General features: G+C 34.7%; 1 protein-coding gene across 1 annotated transcript in view; it reads right to left on the bottom strand.

The window, feature by feature from the left end:
- LOC131155767 (LRR receptor-like serine/threonine-protein kinase FEI 2) overlaps window positions 1-22,830 on the bottom strand; it is a 63,615-nt gene that overhangs the window by 1,691 nt on the left and 39,094 nt on the right. Inside the window, exons 9-13 of the mRNA XM_058109156.1 lie at window positions 16,719-16,816; window positions 16,262-16,423; window positions 15,800-16,132; window positions 10,808-11,053; window positions 7,825-7,958 (exon numbers count right to left, since the gene is read on the bottom strand). Coding sequence (XP_057965139.1) covers window positions 7,825-7,958; window positions 10,808-11,053; window positions 15,800-16,132; window positions 16,262-16,423; window positions 16,719-16,816 — 973 coding nt within the window. The remainder of the gene's footprint in view (window positions 1-7,824; window positions 7,959-10,807; window positions 11,054-15,799; window positions 16,133-16,261; window positions 16,424-16,718; window positions 16,817-22,830) is intronic.

Genomic DNA, 22,830 nt, shown 5'->3' with positions numbered 1-22,830 from the left:
CGGAGCCTACAGAAAACAAGGACATCCAACAGACTAACAAAGGTGTCCGGAAATATTGTTTTTGAAATTCCTAACCAGATAGCAGATATAACAGAGTGACATAGATGAAAGGAAAAGGCATTTAGATGGGTTGTCTGGAAATATTGTTTTTGAAATTCCTAACCAGATAGCAGATATAACAGAGTGACATAGATGAAAGAAAAAGGCATTTAGATGGGTTCATTGTTCTCCATTTTTCGTATGCTCCCCTTAAGGTAAAGATGATGGAAGGGTGAACATGGAACTTCAGCATTGGTAGATTAAGATTACACGATCAAAAAATGAAGCTTTGAGCATTTCGTGCTTAAAAAACATATAACTCGAAGAAATCTGGATTCTTGAATTATCTCATAGAAGCAGTCTCTCCAAGCATGGAGGTAAGGCTCTGTACATCTTGCCCCACACATGCACAGTGGTCTGGGAGCCTAGTGCACTGGGTGTTACATTATTCTTTTGTTCTATACCAGTTAATAGGAGTCTAATCAGCTCAATTCGGTTTGGTAATATCCAAAACCGACAACTGAGCCAATATCATCAATTCTAAATTTTTTATAAGCCAAAACTGAACTGAAAACCAACAAATTATAAAAATCAAGCAATCAGTTTAACAACAAAAATTTATCTGTTTTCTTACTCAATAGTCAACAACAAAAATTTAGCCTCAAACTAATCTGTACAAGGGCACAAAATTAAATGTTTTACTGGGGCTTCAATACAGCTCATACACAGATTACCATAGTTGGGCTTAAGCCCCTGAAGATATGGAAGTTAAAGGGTTATGTGGGTTTTATAGCAGGGAGGAAGGTTCTTCCCTTCTTCTCTTAGTCAGAGTGGGGCAAAACAGCCCTTCCAAAGTTCCAAGTGGCCTTCAAAGCTTGCAGCAGCAGTCACTGCCAGCAGCAACAGGCATGCCATGATGCCAGGCAGCACAACAGCAGGCTCTCCCTTGTCGCGCAGAGACAAAAAGCAAAAGGGGTGAGCCTCCCTTCCTCTAAAAGCTCCATCCATTCCTCGTTTTCTACTATTTCAACTCTTCCACATCTATTAATAAATAAAATTGTTGAATTGATAATATGCAAAATATAGCATAGTAGTCAAAGATAATAGAGTGAAATGATAACTTAACCCTTGTACTAGCTGAAATTTCTTTTAGTCTTTATACTTTTAATTAGTAAATTAAAGACTTGTACTCATTAATTTTATTCAATTAAAGTTGCCATCTAAACAAATGTTTTAAAACGCGAAGACGTAAGGCAAGGCATTTTAACCCTTAAGAGGTGATGCATAAGCCTTAAGGCATTGAGGCGTAAGCCTTTTGAAAATTTAATTTTAGATAAAAATATGTAAATAAATTACATAAATTTTAAAAATAACGAAAAAATTAAGAAAATGATAAACATAATGTTAAAAAAAAAAAAACATCAAATATAATTTGCAAACTATTTATTGGCCATTTCAAAAATTTCTAACCTGACTTCATTATGTAAATCATGACAAGAGATAGCTACAAACTTATAAAATTCAAATTATTTTCAAGATCTAAGATAAATTCTCAATTATTTTGGAAAGGTGAGGTTCAATAGTTTCATAAATAAACTCATATAATGATACTCCTTATACAAACACGGAGTTAATAATTTGTAACCGAATCTAGCTTGAGAATCGCACCCCAAAATGTGTAAGCCTCAACTGAAAAGGCGCAAAAGGCATACCATTTGTAAAAATGTGTAGGCCTCAATGTGAAATGTGTTAGCCTTCTTGGGATTTGGTATTTTAAATTGAGCCACAGGGCATTTTAGGCATGCCCTGCCTTAAGGGAAGCCTCAATTGAGCCGTTTAAAACATTGATCTAAACTAATTTAATAGTTATGAATTGGAGAGTTGAAATTTACAGAAGGCCCTTCAGTCTTTGGATTCATTTGCGGTCTCTGGACATTATCCGTTGCGAAAAAATATATATATAATTTTTGAATTGTTTAATGTTAATTATACACTTAATGCCATAGCCACTTCTTTATGAAAAAAACGTAATGAGATTTCTTTTTGACGCTAACTCTTTATGAAATAATAGTGATAAAATGTGTGTAACATCAATTCAACATACATTTTATATGTTCAAGGGAGAATGACTTTTATTTTTAGATTTAATTAGGAAGACAAAAATTACTGCATAAAATTAGTAAGTACAAGTCCTTAATTGTACTAATTAAAAGTATAGGAATTAAAATATATTTCACTTGATAGTACAAGGACTAATGATTATATTCAAGATAATAATAAATTACAAATACAAGAAGATATATATATATACACAATTTGGTTATTATGAACAGTTTTCTATGTAAAAGTGAAATCAAAATTGAACAGATTTTTTATAAAAATAAAAAATCAAAACCAAAAATTTAAACTAAAAATCCAAACCAAAATGTATGACAGTACAGTTTTGGTCTGATTTCAATTTTTGATAATTTTGTTACACCCTTTATATGAAATGTCCAAATTATAGAAATTTCTTTGAATATATTTTTATAATCATCATATGGTATCCATCATCAATACTTCTAATATCTGCCCGTGTCATTTTACTGTTTTTTTTTTTTTCCTATACACACTCCCAAGTCTAATCTGCTGCTGCAATCAGTCCCATATTGCAGAGAATCCTTTCCTGTGTACCTCAGAATACACACAATTGGATACTCAACAAGGATAAATCAGTCAATTTCTTAATAGAATCATTTACAAGCCAACTCCATCCAACCCTAGCCACTCATTCTCTCACCCACAAATATCCGCAATTACAAAATTTTAGTTTACACAATTTCAAATACATTCCACAAGGACAACACAAAAGCAACCCATAATTTAGGTGGACTACAGAACGTTTTCCTTGCCTTAAAAATATATTTTAAGAAAAAAACACAACACACACACAAACAAAACAGCAGCAAAAATACATTTATCGGAACCTGTTTTTTATTCTTTTTTTTTTGCCCAGTGGGGGAAGGGAGGATGGCAGTGAGTAAATAGGTTTTTTATCAATAATTAGAACAAAGAACAGCTAGGTCAAACAAAAATTACACCCACACAATTGCAACCATCATAATACTCCCAACTCAACTGAACCCATGAGGAACAAACCCAGCCTGGAGGAAAAAAATTTGCAAAAGCTGTTTTTTTCCCTGCTTGATTTTATTTTATTTTTTCAACACAGTTCTAGAAGCATAAGAAAAATTGTTTCCTACTATTTTCAGCAACAATTGCACGATGATTCCTTCTAAAATTGGCAACCAACCGAAGCATGCTCTCCATTACCATGAAAAAAATAAATCTAGTGCAACATTTTCAAATAAATCCATAGTTGCTTTCAATTTCTTTACTACATTGAACCAATGGAAGTAACAGTTACTATTACAGTCATGTGAAACAAGAATATTTTTAAGGGTTGATTAGTTCAAAAATGTCAAAAATTAGTTCACCTGATCCTTATGATGCAGGATAAGCTCAGGTGGAATCACAAAATAACTAACATGACCAATCACTGTAAATGATTAATGGAGTACCAATCGCTCTATAACATGGTGTCTAAAATCAGAAACCCAAGACTCATCTTTATTTTTTAAAATTTCACCAACGTAATATTTATAAAAGACATCGAAAAGAGACATCACACAGAGTAACAACTTCTTAATGAAAAGATTATGCTTGATTGTCGACCAACATTACAAGATCTTTTATAATTAATTAACATATTTTGGAAGACATAATTAACACTACTAATAAAAAAAATCTTAAAAACTATATTATATAGTTTTTAAGTTAGAGACGGAGGAGACAAGAAGAGAAGAAAAGAGAAGAGGAGAAGAAAAGAAAGAAGAGGAAAAACTGGATAGCAGTTTCCTGAAGTCTACGTACGGCTCTAGGTCTGCTCTCTTATATATATTAATAATAGTCTTGACAACAAAAATACACCCATGAACGCAACCTAGTCACCAAAATAACATATTCTCTTCAAACAATCCCCCTCAAGCTAGAGGTGTACAAAAATCACCAACCCCAAATTGTAACAACTATTAGACAAGGCGAGCTTAAACAAAGGCTTCGTAAAAACATCGTCCAACTGATCCATAGATTTCATGGAGGGAGTGCTCACGATCTTCTTTAACACAGCATTTCTAGCAATATAAATGGCATCTTTATTATCACAAAACATATCTATTGGCTTCGTTATCAAGAATCCCATTTCTTCCATTACAGACTTCAACCACATAAGCTCACTCACAGTATGAGTCATAGCTCGGTATTCTCCTTCAGCACTAGGTCATGCTATAATAGTTTGTTTCTTGCTACACCAAGTAATAAGATTACCTTCCACAAATGCACAGTATCCAGTAGTAAACCTTTGATCATCAACAAAGCCAACCCAACTGCATCAGAATATCCCATGATCTTACAGTTTTTATTACATTTATATACCAAATCTTTGCCAGGAGAGCCTTTGAAATAGAACAAAATCCTACAAGCAGCATTCCAATGTGGTTTTTTAGGATTTTCCAGAAACTGACTCACCGCTCCCACGGCAAAAGATATGTTAGTTATAGTAATAGTCAAGTAGACCAACTTACCTACCAACTGCCTACATTGATGTTTGTCTTCAAAAGTCCAGCCAAACATCCCTGGACAACTTCACATCGGCCCACAAGAGTATCAATTGGTTTAGCTCCCAATAAATCAGTCTTACTTAGCCAGTCCAACGTATATTTTCGTTGAAATAGATTCAACCAAGAAAGGAATGCAGCATACCCAAGTCCTTGATTTGAAATTCTTCTTAAAGCCATTCTTAACATCTGCAGTCCTGCTTTGATCACTACGAGTGATGATGCTATCATCAACATAAACTACTAGAAGTACCACACCTATCTCCTTTTTGCAAATAGAGACCTAATGATCATAGTGGCACTGGATAAAGTCAAATATAGAGACTACAACACTAAATTTGTCAAACCAGGCTCGAGGAAACTGCTTAAGACCATAAATGGCCTTATACAATCTACTTACTTTACCATCCTCCCCTTGAGCAATATACCCACGAGGTTACTCCATGTTTACCTCTTCCCGCAAATCCTGGTACAAAAAGGCACTCTTCACATCCAATCAGTATAAGGGCCAATCAAAATTAACTGCCAATGAGATCAATACACGAACAGAATGTCAATCAACAGGAGAGACTGCCTCCAAATAATCAATACCATATGTTTGGGTGTACTCCTTGGCAATCAATTGAGCCTTAAGCTGTTCAATAGGGCCGTCAGGAAGATATTTGATTGTAGCCCCAACAACACCTAACCAACTCCTTACCAAGAGGAAGATCCACCAAGTCTCATATCCCTTGAGTGGTCAACACATCCATTTCTACATCCATTGCATGTTTTCACAACGGTTATCAAGCACTTCAACATGCAACAAAAGAATAGAAATCGAGGAAATAGACAAAGGCAAAAAAATGCATAAGACTAGGAAGGTGAAGAAACATAATGAACAATAGCCAGTAGGATAAGCAACTAAGATTGAGCACATGTTCAAGTACCTTTCTAGTGAGCAATGGGCAAATTCAAGTCATATTGGGATGGATCTCCAGAACTAGAAGTCGAAATAATGATGGGCAAAGGAGGCGCCACCATGGTGGTAGTGATGTCTATGCTTGCTTGCCACTGTTCATAAACCCTGAATTGTTTCTTTGGATTAGTAACTGCATGGTCTTAAGTTTCCACAAAATTGTCGAAATTTCGTCGAAATTTCTGATTTGTTGATTTCCGTCTTGCATAATTTCCGTTGAAATTTCAACGAATCATCCGAAATTTATTGAAATCTCGAAATTTTAGCAAAACTTATTGAAATTTTAACTATGTGATGAAATTTCGTCAGAATTCAAATGAGAAATTTATGAGTGAAGTGAAATTTCTATCTTAATTTATTTTATTTATTTTTTCGAAACAAATATTACAAGTGCTTTTGAAATTATATGAAAAAATAAACTTACAATAACATTTTATTTAACCATTCATGTCTAAATTATCATTATTTGCATAATAATAATATTTAAATGATTTATGAATTTCATTTGTATTAACTGAATATGTTTAATGTACATTATCTTACAAATATGTTTGATACACATACTATTTTACAACTTTTCAACCTCATACAAAACATAGATGTATTTAATTTGTAATATATTAGTTCTAAAACTTATATTATTATGTTTGTTAACCATTTCTAAAGTTTCACAAAGAATTCCATGCTTTAATACTAATTTCCGTTATTTTTTCAAATCGAAATTGAAATTTCCGTTGAAATTTCCGTACTTTTGGAGCTTCGAAATTTGAGTCAAAATCGAAATTTAAGACCTTGAGTAACTGACTGATTTGGAGGAGAAGCAAAAGATTTCTCGAGAAGGATAAAGGTAGGAATGGGAGGATCAACACAAGAACCATAAATCATTGATGGAATCAAAATAGATTCATTCAAAGAGGGCCCAGCACTAGAGAAATAAGGTTTCTCCTAAAAAAAGGTGACATCGGCACTAACATATTTCCTACGAGTGTGAGGATCATAATATCTATATCCTTTCTGAGTTCTCGAGTACCGAACAAAGACACATTTAACAGCATGAGGAGAGAACTTATCTTAACCAGTATGTGGAACACGAACAAAACATGTACACCCAAAGACGCGAGGCATGACAAAGAACATGGGTGTTTCTAGGAACGTGATGGAGATGAGAATTTGCCCCAACCATGTTGCACAGTTAGATATGGAGACAAGAATAGAAGAAGAGAAAAGAAGAGAAAAGGAGAAAGAAGAGTAAAAACTAGGCAACAATTTCCTGGAGTCTACGTACAGCTCAAGGTCTGCCCTCATTTATATTATTAATAATAATAAAGTCTCAAGGACAAAAATACCCCCATTAACACAATCTAATTACTAAAATAATACATATATCTTAGAGAAAGAGGTAGCTTGCTTGAAACAGTCAGTTTCCTATTGGGTTTGACTGCATCAATTTCACCATCATACATAATCGGTATTTAGCAATCATAAAACAATGTGGGTCAGTTGATTGACAGTCCACAGTTTTAGGATGTACTGCATCAACTTCATATGGCTATTGGCTAATGCCTAATAGAATCCTTGGCTTCACATAGCTAAAGCCTTAGATTTTTTTTTTAAAAAAAAAACTTATTAATTACAGCTTGAGGAAACCTGGGATATCAATGACGACAACTTTTCCACAAGTACTTAAGACAGAAAGAATCAAACACTGTATGACGGCAGCAATGTAAATCACAGATAGTCTAGCAGGGAAAAAATAAATGGCTCATGGAGCAGAGAATCCATACATATACTTTGGCAGTATCATTCTGATTCAACATTTCCGATTTTAGTGTTTTAACTTTTAACAGCATTGTTAAAGCATACAAATGGCATGAAGAGCACATTACAAGAAGTACTGTACATTGTCCAACAGAAAAAAATAATAACAATCATAAAACTAAATTTATCAGATAAACAGGCAGCAAAGAGGGAAATAGAAAGATATCCATTCCCATTACACAAAGAATGGAAAACTAGTCAAAGCGCAAGGCACTTGATTATATTGCATGACAACTTAATCATGCGGGGTTTAAAAAAAAAAAATCGTATCATAATAATTATCAACTATAAATCATCCCCCAAAAAGAAGATAGAATCTACTATCAGATTAATGCATGTGGGAAGAAGACATACCCATCCAACAATATTAAGGCCCTTCTCAATGAACGATGCATCAGTGGGCCGCTTTCCACTCAAGACTTCAAGCACCAGAACCCCAAAACTGTAAACGTCGGTCTTTTCTGTTGCTCTACCACTTTGCATATACTCTGCAGATGAAGAAATTTGCTACAACTTAGAAGATATTGGATGCCTAAGGGCAAACATTACAATGCAGCTCCAGAAAATCAGGAGCCAGTGGGGCGCAGATAATATGCATGCATCCAAGATCTCCTTTAAATTACAACATGAAAATCAGCATACACTTGTTACTTGGTACAGCAAAGTTGGATAGATCCATTCTAGAAAATATAATTCAAAATGATAAAAATCAAATATTACCGTTATCTAAGCATCAATGCATCCAAAACCTCTTGGATGTTGGTGCCCAATGTTTCTTCGACAAGCTAGGACATATATCTGACACATGTTGGAAAATAAGAGTAACTCTTTTTTTCCTGACACTTTGGGATGCTTGAACACTTCAGGGTTGCACATACACACATTGGGACTGAATTTTAGCAAAACAACAAATTTTGGGATACTTCTTTGGAGATGTTGGAGGTAGGATGGGCATTCATAAACTTAAGTGCTCTAGCTTTGATTATTTTAGTTTGGCTCCAAAGTTTAGAAACCCATCAGGATACAATGCTTGAATGAGCTCTTGACATTTGACCTCTATTAAGCATGTGTACAGTGTGCATATACAAATATAGCTTCCAAAATCCTCAAATACCTATAGGATTCCCTTGCTCATGTCACATCAATCAATAAAAATATGAATGTCTAATATTAAATTATAAGCATGTGGATGGAAGTTTATTTGTCATGTGTATATAGTATCATGCCACACACACACACACACACACAGATAAATATATATCACATCAAAATGGAAAATACTAGTTAAATTTTAAAATTAATCACTTGACTATTCTCTGCCATGTTCTGTTTAAAGTTGCCAAATTGCAATGCCTGTGCCTTGTCCATGCGCAGAAAATTTTGACATTACAATGCTTACATAAAAGGATATGGCACTCAGCACCAAGTAAGCTTGGTATGCTCATTGGATCAGTCCAGTAAATATTGGGAGTCCAGTCATTAACCAATATTCTGTTATTTCATATAGTTTTGTTTAAAATAATAGCTGATAGTTGTTCTCTAAGTCACTTGAGAACTCATGTAGCTAGCACATCCTTCCGACGAATGATGGCTAAGATTTAATAGGAATTCAAGTAGTGAAGGGCTGAGATGCTAAGGTTACTAGGAACCTGATATATAAGAGTTCTCTAAGCACCTTTTACCATCTTTCAAGGAGGGTACAGATCTGAGGCATTTCTAGGCTTCCTGGACAAGAAAATAAAATAAAATAAAATCTTGTTACTATTCCAATTTTAAGCTCTCATAACCATCATTTCTACTGTCCCAGAAGAAACTTCTTTCTTGCCATGTAATTGGCATCAAAGCCATGGCTAGACGTAAAAATGGTGAAATAAAATAAATAACCTGCACAAATGCTCATCCAAGAAGCTAAAAGCTTAAGCTTAAAGTTATTACTCTTATCCAAGCTATTTCTATATAAAACCTTCAGCCTTATCATCCGAAACTGAGGAGTGAAGCATTTCCAAGCGAACAATATCTCGATAGGTTAGCATCTTAAATTACTACTTATTCAACTACACAGCCGCTATATCTAGTTCTTAAAGTATTGATTTCCAATGATAAAAACACACCTTTAGCTAGAAGAACAATAAAAATTTAAATAAATATATATATCATCTATGTCTATGATATTTTTTTATTGAAACCAAGTATTATTTTTTTATACTTCAATTTATTTTTTATTCAAAAAAAAAAAATATTAAATATTTACATAAATTTACATTTCTACAAATAATCTATATAAAGAGTAAACAAACTATTAATTTAAATTAGTAACATACATTGAAACTAGAAAATATTATTAAAAGCAGAAAATATGGAATTCAATATTCCTAAATACAAACAATTAATATTCCTAGATACTAACAATCACATGTTATTTACACAATTAACATAAAAAAACATTTGCTTCATGTTAAAGCTTGTTAAATTAAGGAACAAGCATATACACAATAATCTAGGCATACCACCGGTAGAAGACAAGATAAGAGGGGGCAATTTAGATGGCTTGGGCATTTGAAACACATGCCTAATAGTGCACCTGTGAGGAGTGAATTAGTTATTGTTTCTGGCATGAAAAAGGGTAGGGGTAGATCTAAAATAACTTAGGATGAGATAGTGAGGAAGGATTTAATAGCTCTTAATCTAGTAGATGAAAATACTCTCGAACAGGTGAATTGGCAGAAAAGGATTCACGCAGCCAAAGCCACCTAGCGGGACTTAAGGCTTCTTCTTGTTGTTGTTTTGTTGTATGTTAAAGCTTGATATACATTGTTGGCCCAAAACCTAATAAGCTTAAGCTTTTAGATAAAGTGGTGTTCTAACATGGTATCAAAGCTGGTTACCAAGAGGTCTTGGCTTCTAGTCTTGTTGCTCCCATATATTGTGTGGTGTTTAAAAATTATTATAATCCCTACGATAGGTATTATTTATCGACTGTTTCTCTCTCGCCATGTTGTCAGGCTGCAAGTGCAGACAGTGTTAAAGGTTGATATAAATTGTTGGCCCACAACCTAACAGCTTAAGCTTTTAGGTAAAGTCATATTCTAATACTTCAAGTTATAGATATTGTAAAAGTCTAAATACTTGTATATTTTTTAAAATTTATATACATTTATAGAACATTTTGATTTATGAGATCAAAATTGAGTCATGCTTCACTAGTACAACCATAACAACCCACTAGTCAAATTGATTTGGTATGTCCACCCTGAGAACCAACAACAAACCATTTGAGCAATTCACCATTCATAAGAAAGCAAGTTTTTAACATATGGTGGCATGATAACTTGCTGACCTGGAGCAAGATAACCAAATGTTCCAGCAACAATGGTCGTAATGTGAGACTCCTCATCCTCCAGCAATTTGGCAAGTCCAAAGTCAGATACTCGAGCCTCCAAATTGCCATCAAGTAAGATGTTGCTTGATTTTATATCACGATGTATTATCCGAGGGGAACAATCATGATGCAAGTATGCTAGTCCTTTCGCAGCTCCCATGATAATATTAAGGCGTGCGTCCCAATCCAGCTGCTCAGATCTTTCTGAAGAAGGCATAAGAGCACAACACTATTTTTATGAATATTGGTTTACACCATATGGCAAAGCTATAGAATGATTGGTCCGAAAATCCATCAGAAAATCATATAGAAAATGAAAGCAATGTTATGAACATAAAAATCATTACATACATCTCATTACCTCTAGCTAGAACAGGATTGCATTAGTAAAATATAAAATTTTAGAAGCTGTAGTAATCTATGGTTGCAAAGTCCATTCTTCAAATATAAAACTTAAGAAATTGCAATCTATTTTTTTTTTTTTTTTGATATAAAACAAATATTGTTTAGAAGATAGAGAATGTGCAACAAAGAGGACAAGAAATCCTCATATAAAGAAAGAAAATAAAAAAAGAAATATAATCAGCTATGTACAGCCTTCCAATCCCGCTTAACATCCTCAAAACAAGTAGCCCTTAAAACAGCCAGCACTAAAATCCCAGAGAGATGCCAAATACTGTATCCCGTTCCAAAGCAAAAGTAAAGACAATTTCTTCCAAAGAAGATACAGGCATCCAAAACCAAATCCCTAACAAAACAGTAAAGAATCCACACCTCCACAAACTACCAGTATCCTTACACTTCCTGAACCCCGTGAAAAAAATACTCAATAGCTCTTCCACGAACTTGGAGACACTCAAACCACACCAAATAATCCAAATAATCTATTCCAAATGCCCCAAGTAAACAAACATAGCAAAATAAAAGAAAAATAGTTTCCGAACTGTTAGCACCACAAAAAGCACATGCAAGGGGACAATACCTTTGAACGTCTCCCATTCTGCAGTAGATTGTTGGTGTCAACTCCATTAAGGAACACCAGCCAAAGAATCACTCAAAACCTTAGAAGGCCATGATGAAGGTCAAAAGACGCAGTGGATCTGAAAGGTGATAAAAGAAGGATTTACAAAATTTTGAATTTCCAGCAATTTATCACCTAAAAACTTGAAACATATTGAATCTCATTCCATCTATCAACCCTACCACCTCTCTTCCACCTTCATTCCATAGGCTCTTAGATTTTGAAACAGAGTTTTAAGGAGCAATGCTTCATGGGGATGATAAAAAAATTTTACTTTTGTTACAGTCTTTGGCTTTACTTGGTGATAATTCGGCTTAATTAATGTTTGGGTGGGTGAGGCATCTTTGGAATTTTGTTCCCTTGTAATTGTAGATTATCCCTCTTACATGGTACTCCAATTAATGCTTTTTATACCATTGAGAGGGGATCTCTTCTGGGGATTTTCATTTCTTCAGAAATCTCAATGAGAGAGAGGTTGAGGTTATGACTTCGTTGTTGCATACACTAGGCTCTTTTGCTCCTCGAATTTGTCTTGGGCATTCTTCTGGTTCATTCTCACAAAATTTTTTCTTGCCTGGTTGTTGAAAAGGCCAAATCCTTCTTGTTTTTCTTTGAATCATTTTATTTGGAAGGCCAAGGTTCCTTGTAAAGTCAGGGTCTGTATGTGGACTTTGATTCTTAATAGGCTTAATACTAATGATTTGTTGCAACTAAGAAGACCTTACAAGGTCATAAGTCCTCATGTTTGTGTGATGTGTTTGGAAGCTAGAGAAACCAGAGACCATTTGTTTCTACATTGTAAAGTGGCTAGGCAGCTTTAAAATTTCCTTTTCTCCATTTTTTAGGAGACTCTAGCACTTTCCAAGGCTGTTGATAATTGGTTTTTGGAGGAGTAAGAGGGGAAAACTTTATGGAGAGGTGTTCAAGTTTTCGGAATTTTTTGGACTTTGTGGATCCAAAAGGTATGCAGGGATCTTGAATGGAAAAATAAATTCAGTGCATTTTCTTTGGGATGGAGTTACTTTCAGGGCTTCTTTTTGGGCTCATTCCTTTGGATTCTTTCACGGAATGTTTTTTTCCTCCCTTTCACAGAATGTTATTATCAGATATTCAAAGGGATTGCAAAAGGGCTTTAATATAGTAGTTTTCTTTTTTCTTGCATTGTCCGCGTCAGGAGGATTCACTATCCTTCTTTCTTTGTAATTATCTATTTTATAGATTAATGAATTTTCTTTTTCTATTAAAAATATTTTTTTTAAAATTGGGCTTAATTATGCCATTCGTCCTTTAAATGTTGCCCTATTAGTATTTACTTTAAGAAGACAAATTTTATACCTTTTGAAGACTAGCAACTTCTAATACCAGAATAATTACCAACTACAATTAGGGTTCTTCCAACAACCTGGATATATTTATGCACTACTTCAATTCAATGGAAATTAATTTACACTATTTTTTTAAAGTAATGAAGGCTCCTACGGAACATGTGATGCAACTAACACCAATCATGAGGACTGTAAAATTCTAAAAACGATTCCTAGAATACTTCTTCTTTATTTCTTTCTTTCTTGGTTTTAATCTTGAATCCCTACTTGTATAACCCTAGTATTCCTACAATATTTAAGCCTTCAGCCTAGCAAAAAAGAAGCCTAAAATAATTTTTTAACAAGAACTCCCATCAACTCAGTGTTGGAAACCCATCCACCCCACTTCAGAAGTTAATGTCACCTTCGTCAACCACATAACAAGTTGTTTATAACATCATTAAATGTTAGGCCTATAATCAAAGAGAGCCTCCAGAAGCTAATGTAAACAATCCAAACGAAGCCTCAGAATTTTATTTTTTTTAAAAATCTAAATAAATTAACAGTAAAATGCTCCAAAATTGGTATAAAAAAGTAACCCACTCAAAAAGATTCAATTTAGTTCCACCTAAAACTGCCCTCAGCATTATGCCATGCAAGTATATTGTTGTCAAGGATTAAGATTTCTGACATGAAAACTGAAGAAAAAGCACGCAACAAAATGAGAACTCAGCTCTGAATGAGATGGCACGCAGAAATCAAAGACCAATTACAAAGAGTCACATCTATAGGATTAACTTGATTAAAGGTGACCATTCAATAACAGTGTACTCTAAGAAAGCAACTTTGGATGAAACAAAAGAGCATCAATCCTGCTAACAGAGAGAAATGACAACAGGGCACAAAGTATATTGTTGTAGAGGATTAAGATTTCTGACATGAAAACTGAAGAAGAAGCAAGCAACAAAATGAGAACTCAGCTCTGAATGAGGTGACACACAGAAATCAAGGACCAATTACAAAGAGTCACCTCTATAGGATTAACTTGATTAAAGGTGACCATTCAATAAAGTGTACTCTAAGAAAGCAAATTTGGATGAAACAAAAGAGCATCAATCCTGATAAGAGAGAAAGAAATGACAACAGGGCACAAAGTAGGGAACAAAGACCTTGAAAGTAATAAAGTATTACTCCACCATATTCATCCTAAATTCCTAATTAAGATCAACTCAAGGATGCAAATTCTTTTTTGTGATCTTCCAATCATTTAACTAGCTTCAAAACCTGAGCACGCAATAAGTCATTGAGGTAACCCGGCATTGAGTCATTTATGGAATTCATCCATATGAAAACATTTTGCCATTAGTAGCTGCAAGTGAAAATTTTGAACTCAGTCCCCAACTCCCATAGATAATTTTTCTTTAATTAAGCGTTGACACGAAGCAAAGAGGATGATATTTCTCTGGAAACTTCCAATATAACGATCTTTAAAAAGCAAAGAAGATTAAGGTCAATTGAATTGCTCCAAAAGCTTTATACTCATGTAGCTTTGAAATAGTACTCAGAATATCATCCTCCAAGAAAGATCTTCAATAAGGAACTATTCTCAATCTTTAGAAACATTGAAAGAAAAAGAAAAAGAGGAGGCAATTCCACACACCTCATATAAACCCTTTTGTCATATTTAGCCTTTCATCATGTATCTTGTTTGTTATCATGGTCCCATTTTTTCAAAAACCTTCCCTTGTGGGGCCTTAGATTGACTTTTTGGTTCCACCACTGCCAAGATTTAAGCCATTAGGCACAGTAGAATTCCCTGCCTAGTCCTAATATATATACTTATCCTCTCAGTTCTTAACTTGCAATAAACCAGGGAAATAGCATAAAATACCCTTGTTTACTCTCCATCCACATCTAAAAAAATTAAAAAAATAAATACGCGTCTATTCTCTCGATTCTGTTCGGCATCAACACCTTTATCTTGGGATCAACCCTCCCAACAAACCAAAACACTGCCTCCAAGTTCCACAAACAAGTACCATTTAACAACATATTCTGAAACTTGTAGAGGAAAAATTACTTTGTGATTTAACTTCATCAAATTTTATATGCCTTTAAACCTAATCGAACCAGATTTGAAAGTATGCTACTCAAGCAAGTCTTCACCACTAGGCCAACATACATCAATCACGTGGAAAGTTCAAATAAGACCATGTTCACTGGAGTTTACTTTTTAAACAATAGCAAACTGGACCACATATCAAATACCAAAAAGGAAATTGATAGCATCAAATCATATTCATCACAACATCTATCTTGATAGAAATCAAGATGCATGTTTTTATAATGGATTAATTTTCCTACAAATCACTGTAATAATACAGAATCGTGAATTGCCTTAGCAGGTGATTTTTACAAACCTTTGCAGGAGGAAAGGTACCAATCAAGGGGTGGTTTACCATTTACCACACCCAGAAAAATAAGAACTTCACAGTTATGCATGCTACCCGTAATATCTCATGACACAAAACAATTTCCATTTTGTCATGCCTATTTACATGTTCTCAGAATCCCATACATAGCCATATTATTCATGCAAAGAAAAATGGCAGAAAAGGATCTTACCATGAAGAGCTTCATCTAGGCTGCCACCAGGTAAGAAATCATATATTAATAGCTTCGACAAAGGAGAATTGCAATATCCTCGCAAATTAACTAAGTATCGGTGCTTTATGCTTCCAAGAATTTCAAGCTCCCTCTCAAAAAAACGATCAAAACCCTCATTCATTTTTACAATTCTTTTCAAAGCAAATTCATTCCCATCATCCATTACAAGCTTGTATACTGTTCCAAATCCCCCAGAACCAATAATGTGGTCCTCATTCAAAGTTTCCAATTTCTTGATAATATCTTTAGAGGAGTATGGCAAGTCTCCATGAAACATAACAATTGATGCACCTGTAGCAACAACGGGTGGAAAATATATTTAATGATTTCATGGAACTCGTATAGGCACAAATATAAACAAAAATAAATAGCACAAATAGACTTCACAATCAAAATTCATGCAAGTTACAAGATCAGCACCTCCACTGACATCCATGGCAAGACCTCTGCTGTCAATTTTACCAAATTTCTTATAAAGAAAGCAGCCCCAGAAACACATAAGCGCCACAAGAAGGAGCGCACCCATTGTTGCCAATGCACTTATCAGGAGCCGACCAGAGTATTTCTTCTTTCCACTTTGGACTTTATGAGCCAAAAGATAAAACACAAAAAATATATATGTTATCTACTAAATAATGTTTTCAGAAATAAAGGAACAGCTCGCAAAGCATTAGTCTTCAATTAGGGCCTCATCAATTTTCTAAAAGCCTATTGCAGTAATGAAAACAGTAAGATTTTTGAATTTCATAAAATGGAGACTGAACAGTAGCAGCAAGTAATTTGCAATCAGGCCGTATGGTAAAATCCAGTGGAATAAATGTACAGAATGTTATACAAAAAATAAAATTAAAATATTCCCTGGCATTGGCAGGCTTACCTGAAGAGGGAGGTAAAGAATTTGTTCCAGGTCCTTCACCAAAATCTTTGCATATCACATTGATTTGCTTCCCACACAACTGACGATTTCCAACAAAGCTGCAAGGAAATGCATCAAATCAACACTGTAATACAATAACAAACTTCTTTGGCGTTTTATGATTTTTACAATATCATACCAGCTTCATTAGATTGGCTGGAACTTTTGACAATTCAAAGGTCTAAAACAGATTCTAAAACAGAAGTATCATATAGAACAACAAAAAAAAAAATCACTTGACAATTACAAAGTCAGGAGAAAATCGACAAGATAATATAAGATGCACAGCAGCAGTTTGAACTACAATCTAACATTAAAAAACAGTAGGAATACCGCAATTGGGGTGGCATACTCAGATTTTTTGTTTATGGATCTCGGTGGACTATGAACACAAACTGCAAACGTATGCTTTGAAAATTGTGACAAACAAATGGATAAAATTATTAGACTATTCTTATTTCCAGACTGTAAATGCTTTCAAAGAATGACAAGCTCTCAATCCTTGCTACTTCATCGTTATGAAACTTCTATACCATTTAATACACAGGGTACCAGAAGGATTCTATGTCTTCTCATTTATGTAAAACTGGACAGAAACATCACTCATAAATGAAAGATACAGAGAAAATAAACCCCAACGAAGAGGTCATAACAATAAAAACCAAATGTTTGTGCATGCAATACTTATTCTTTATTGATAATTTGGTATTACGAATAGAAAAACAATATATATTATAGAAAACAAGACATTTAACAACATAAAATTAACAGTCAACACAATTAACTCTTTATACTTTGGGATAAAGCAATTCTCGTAGTAGTAGCAGGAGTGACACATCCCTTGTGTGTCAAAAATTTATTCACTTTAAAAAGCTAATACCTGTTTAAGGAATGGCTATAACATGTCCAGATAGACTACTGCTACATAGCATGTTCATTTCAACAGTAGCACAGCTTATAGTGAAACTCCTCCAAAACACTATATGCCAAGTCAACCAACATCCAGTGGTAGGCCTTGGCAAAACTTAGGTACTCCAAATTCAGTTCTTGAGGGATATAATGACAACAAGGTTTAAGACATATTTTATCAACACTGGAGCAAATGTGAATAATTTAGCATAGTTCAGCTAATTAAAAAATGGGTTTAGATTAGAACCATCATCAACAAAATATAAGCATAACCCTCCATAAAAGTGTAGACTATTTGACACAGGCTCATTACAGCAGTACTATTGATGGAGGTTTTTGGGTTAGAGTTGCAATAGAGATGGTTAACGATGGCTGTACTTGTTTAGGATGGATGGATCAGGATTTAAGAAGGGATTATTAGAGCTAACAGAGAGCATCCAATGGTAGCAAGCAACTGCTACCAAAAAAAGGTTTTCAGAGATAGAAAAGAAGATAGGATTAAGAAGGCTAGAGAAAAAACTGAGGCAATCATGTCCAACATTTCCAAACCAATCACACTCAGGAGGGATGGCAGTAACATAGAAATTCTTAGATCATTCATTATCTAAAAGGATCAAAGACCTGATGGCCAATTAAACCTTGGGCTGACATGTGAGAATAAAGGAAGTAATTTGGAGAAACTACGCAGATATCTACCAGCACTAACTGTAATTGTCTATGCTTCCTAGTGTCACCCAAATCCCCAATGCTTTGACTATGCATTCTCATACGAAAAGTTAAAAAACATTAACATACTAACAACCCTCCTAACTTTCCCAGTCCATATTTCACTAAGTTGCCAATTTTAGCAGCAACTCCATTTTTCACTCTTAATTGTAGTCATTTTCCTCCTCTTTTTACACCGGTCCGTTGCTTGGGTTGTTTGACATAAGCCATCTAATATTTATTAACACTGGGTTTGTCTGGAGATTTTGAAGACTTCACTGGCTTCCCACTGATTTTGCTTGGGGTTTCAGAAGGATAAACTTTGTGGTGCAGTGCTATTTTCCATTGTTTGGTGTTTATTGTTGGATAGGAATGAACAAATCTTTCACTGGCATTTGTTTCTTTACAACTGCTTTGGGGAGGATATTTTTCCTTACTTCTTAGTGGTCTTGTGTTGCTATTTTCTTCAAGGATATGTGTTTCTCAATCAGCCTTCCACAAATTATCATACTGTTAAGCAACCACTTTACCTAAATGCTTAAGTTGTTAGGTGGTGGGCCAACAGTCTATACATTTAACACTCCCCTGCACATGCAGATAAACAAGCGATAAATGACACCCATTACAGGGAATATGATACATTTTAACCACCACATAATAGATGCCAACAAAAAAATAAAACCGACAGCCTCCTGGCAACCATAGCTCTAATAGCATGTTAAGTGTATAAGCTCACAGCACACCTTGAAACTGTGATGGCACCAACTATCAAGTCTCACTTGGTTAAGCCAATGACACACAATTCAAATTCATTAGTTAATCCTGCAAATGTGTATAAAGAAAGTATGACATACACAAGGCAACAATATTATAGGAGCAACACATCCCAACCTTATTCAAAGAAAAGGACGACACACTCAAGACGTGCAGGAAGACCATGAACAATTCCCTCTAATGTCCCATGCCATCCACATGCCATATTTAAACAATTGACACCCCCAACTATCTAGGGTCAGCAGTTGACAATCCCAACCGCCTAGGTGCTGCTAGTCGCAGCCATCTTCTGCCTACAAAGCATAACCGACTATGTCTACAAATATGTGGCTAGAAACATTGCCATATGTCAACCTGCGAGTTATACCTTCAAACAAGCATGCATGTCTGGCCCTAAAGGAAAACTGTCGAGTAACCTCCCTACCTGGTCAACACATCAACACTGCAACCTTTGTCATTGACACTGCATACAGCCTGCTGGGTCAACACTTTGTGCCAAGCAGGATTTCTCTTTAACCATGACTTATCCCACACACAAGCAAGCACCATATATCAATGAAGCACTTAACATATACCCACGTTAACCATCCAGCCATACTAACCAAAACTAGCTACTGTAGCATACGTAGCGTAACGGCCGTTGCGTAACAGAAAAACAGGTGGATGATACCGTTACAGGCCGCATTAGCGGTGAGCAGAAAATTCACGTGGGTAACGTCCGTTATGAAAACGTAACGGCCTGTAACAGCTGTTACACTAACATTACGGCACGTTAGAGCCGACAACCCCTAACACTACTGCGTGTGTACCTTCCTTATCTCCTTGAATCTACTCCATTTTGTGTGTTTCTCCTTCGTCTGGCTTAGATCTTGTCATTTGAAGCCTCCAAAGAACCAAAAAGCAGCTCAGAAGCCTTAGATCTGTTGTGCTCCACAAGCTGAGTTCCTTCTTCACTCGAATAACTCTTCGTCTCCTTCATATAGCTTCAATCTACTAATCTTAAGCTTCGAAATCCCCAAAATCAGCTTCGTACAGCTTCGTGCCTTCGTCCCCTTTGTCCAACGTAAGAACCCCAAAATCAGCTTTGAATCTTCAAAGCCTTCGATTCCTCCATTTGAAGCCTCAATTCGAAGCCTTCGATTCCTTCAAAATTTGGAGGCTTGCAGGTTGCAGCTCTCTCGCAGCTTCCGTCAGGACTCGGGAGTGGGTAACTGGGTAGTGGCCGTGGGTATTTTTGTTTCTTCAATCTTCACTCTTCACTTCTAGACTTCTACTTATTGGTTATTGGTTAATGCAATTGTAAATTACTAATTTATTATAAATTAATAATTTAGTTTGTTTTATAATTTCAGTTTATACTTTATATTTATTATTTAATTAGTATATAAATTCATAAATGATTGTATAAGTAGAATTTATTAATTAAAATAAAAAAAATTGCATAAAATTATTAAAATATAAAATTTATAGAGTTACTTAGACTCTTGGAGAGTTAGAACTTAGAACTTAGAAACTTAGTACAGATTTAGTAAAAAATTATTAACTAATATTCTACATATTTATTTTTTTAATACCTTGACAATTAATAATTTAATATTAGATCTATAATTTATAATAAATTCTAATTTGTACACTACCATTTAAATAATTAAATTGTAAGATTTACAATTCCATATTCATTTTGTTAAATTGTAAATTTTAATATAAATTATTGTATTATATATGTATAAATCAACAAAAATTTTAATAACTAGTAACTTGAAGTTTAAATTTAATCCATCATTTATGTAATATTGTTATGTAATTAACTAATTAATTAATTATGTACCATTTTATTCTTAATTTATTGTATAAGGATGATAATTTTTTTTTTTGTTTACTTGTGTAGAAGTCATCTAATCAAGCACCAATATGCCACATGATAAACAAGGAACTGAAGAGCTACCTAGTGAAGACATTGGTTGGCATTTTGCTCCTCTAGTGGAAGGTAGTAGACATGTTGTCTTATGTAAATTATGCGGAAAGACAATTAAAGGAGGAATTACACGATTGAAACAACACTTGGCACATAAAAAAGGTCAGATGTCTTCGTGTCCAAATGTAACCACATAGGTGAGAAAAGAAATGATGAAACATCTACAACAATATGCCAAGAAGAAGAAAGACAAAAAAAAAAAAAAAGGCAAGATGAAGTAGAAGCTCATATCAAAGGAGATTTTGAAAATTTGAACGACAAAGAAGATTCAAATGAGGAAACAATGAGATTTGCTCGACACGAAAGCATACGAGCACAACAAGAATGGGAAGAGAAGCAAAGATTTAGGGCAAGAACCGATGGAAGTGGTAATTATTAAAAACAGGGTGGTGGCTCAAGTAGTGGTAGTGCCGGTGGTTTTGTTAGAGCTCGGTCACAAAGTTTTTGAGAAGCTGGAGGCAGTGGACGACAATGGATTAACCCTAATGCCCCTGAAGCTAGATTAAGAGCGATGGATCCTACTCTAGAAAGAAGTTGGAGTGCCAAGCAACCAAAAATAATACCAAAATTCTGACGGGTATAAGGAGTAAATTAGGAAAAGCAGTGAGCAAATACCTAATTTATAATCGAATTCCAGCGAACGTAGCTAACTCTCCTTTTATGCAGCCAATGCTTGATGTTGCTGCAGAGGTTGGAAAGGGAGTGAAGGGCCATCACCCTATGAGGTCTCTGAAATATATTTAGAGCAGGAGTATGAGGAAATGAAAACTAATATATCTTCTTTTGCTGGCATTTGGAAGGAGAGAGGTGTAACTATTATATGTGATAGTTGTTCAGGGCCCACAAGAAAACACAATAATTTTTTTAGTTTACTCCAATAGAGGCACTGCTTTCCACAAGTCAGCTGATGCCTCTGATGTGCCAAGACGAACTGCTGAATATTATTTCAAGTAATTTTCTATTTTTAATTGACTTGAGCCGCTTGAGGACTTGCATATTTTTAATTAAGTAGTAGTAATTGATAAATCTATAATTTCATTTCAGATTAATGGACGAGGTGGTTGAAGTAATTGGATAGAAAAATGTTGTCCAAGTAATAACTGATAATGAAGCTACAATGAAGGCGAGAGGGAAATTATTAATGCAAAAGAGACCCAATCTCTACTGGACAGCATGTGCAGCTCATTGCATAGACCTTATTCTTGAAAACATTAGTAAGAAAAGTAATGTGAAGAAGGGTCTTAGAAAATGCTAAAATAATAACTTCTTTTATTTACAACCACACATGAATAGTGAATTTCATGAAAAAATTCACAAAAAATAGAGAATTGCTTCGTCCTGCCATAACTCGATTTGCCATCAACTTTATTGCCTTGGAGACCATTGTTAGGCATAAACAAGTAATAAGGGAAATGTTCACATCTAATGCTTGGAAAAACTCAAGGTTTGGGATGGCGAAATCTGGCACAGCATATGATGCGAAGAAGATTATCTTAGGGAAAGAGTTTTGGCAAAAGACCTCAAATATAATTAAAGTACAGGAATCTATAGTGAAAGTTCTTAAATTGGTTGATGGTGATGAAAAACCAACTATGGGTTTCATATATGAGGCAATTGATACGGCAAAGTTGGCAATTCAGAAAGACTGCCGATTCTACAAAGATTATTGGAAAATTATTGATCGGTGGAGTTTTCAATTGCATCAAGACT

The sequence above is a fragment of the Malania oleifera genome, chromosome 5 (assembly GCF_029873635.1).
Source record: "Malania oleifera isolate guangnan ecotype guangnan chromosome 5, ASM2987363v1, whole genome shotgun sequence".
NCBI classification, from domain to species: Eukaryota; Viridiplantae; Streptophyta; class Magnoliopsida; order Santalales; family Ximeniaceae; genus Malania; species Malania oleifera.
Note: the sequence above shows the minus strand (reverse complement) of the source record. Positions and strands in the feature narration are given on the sequence as shown.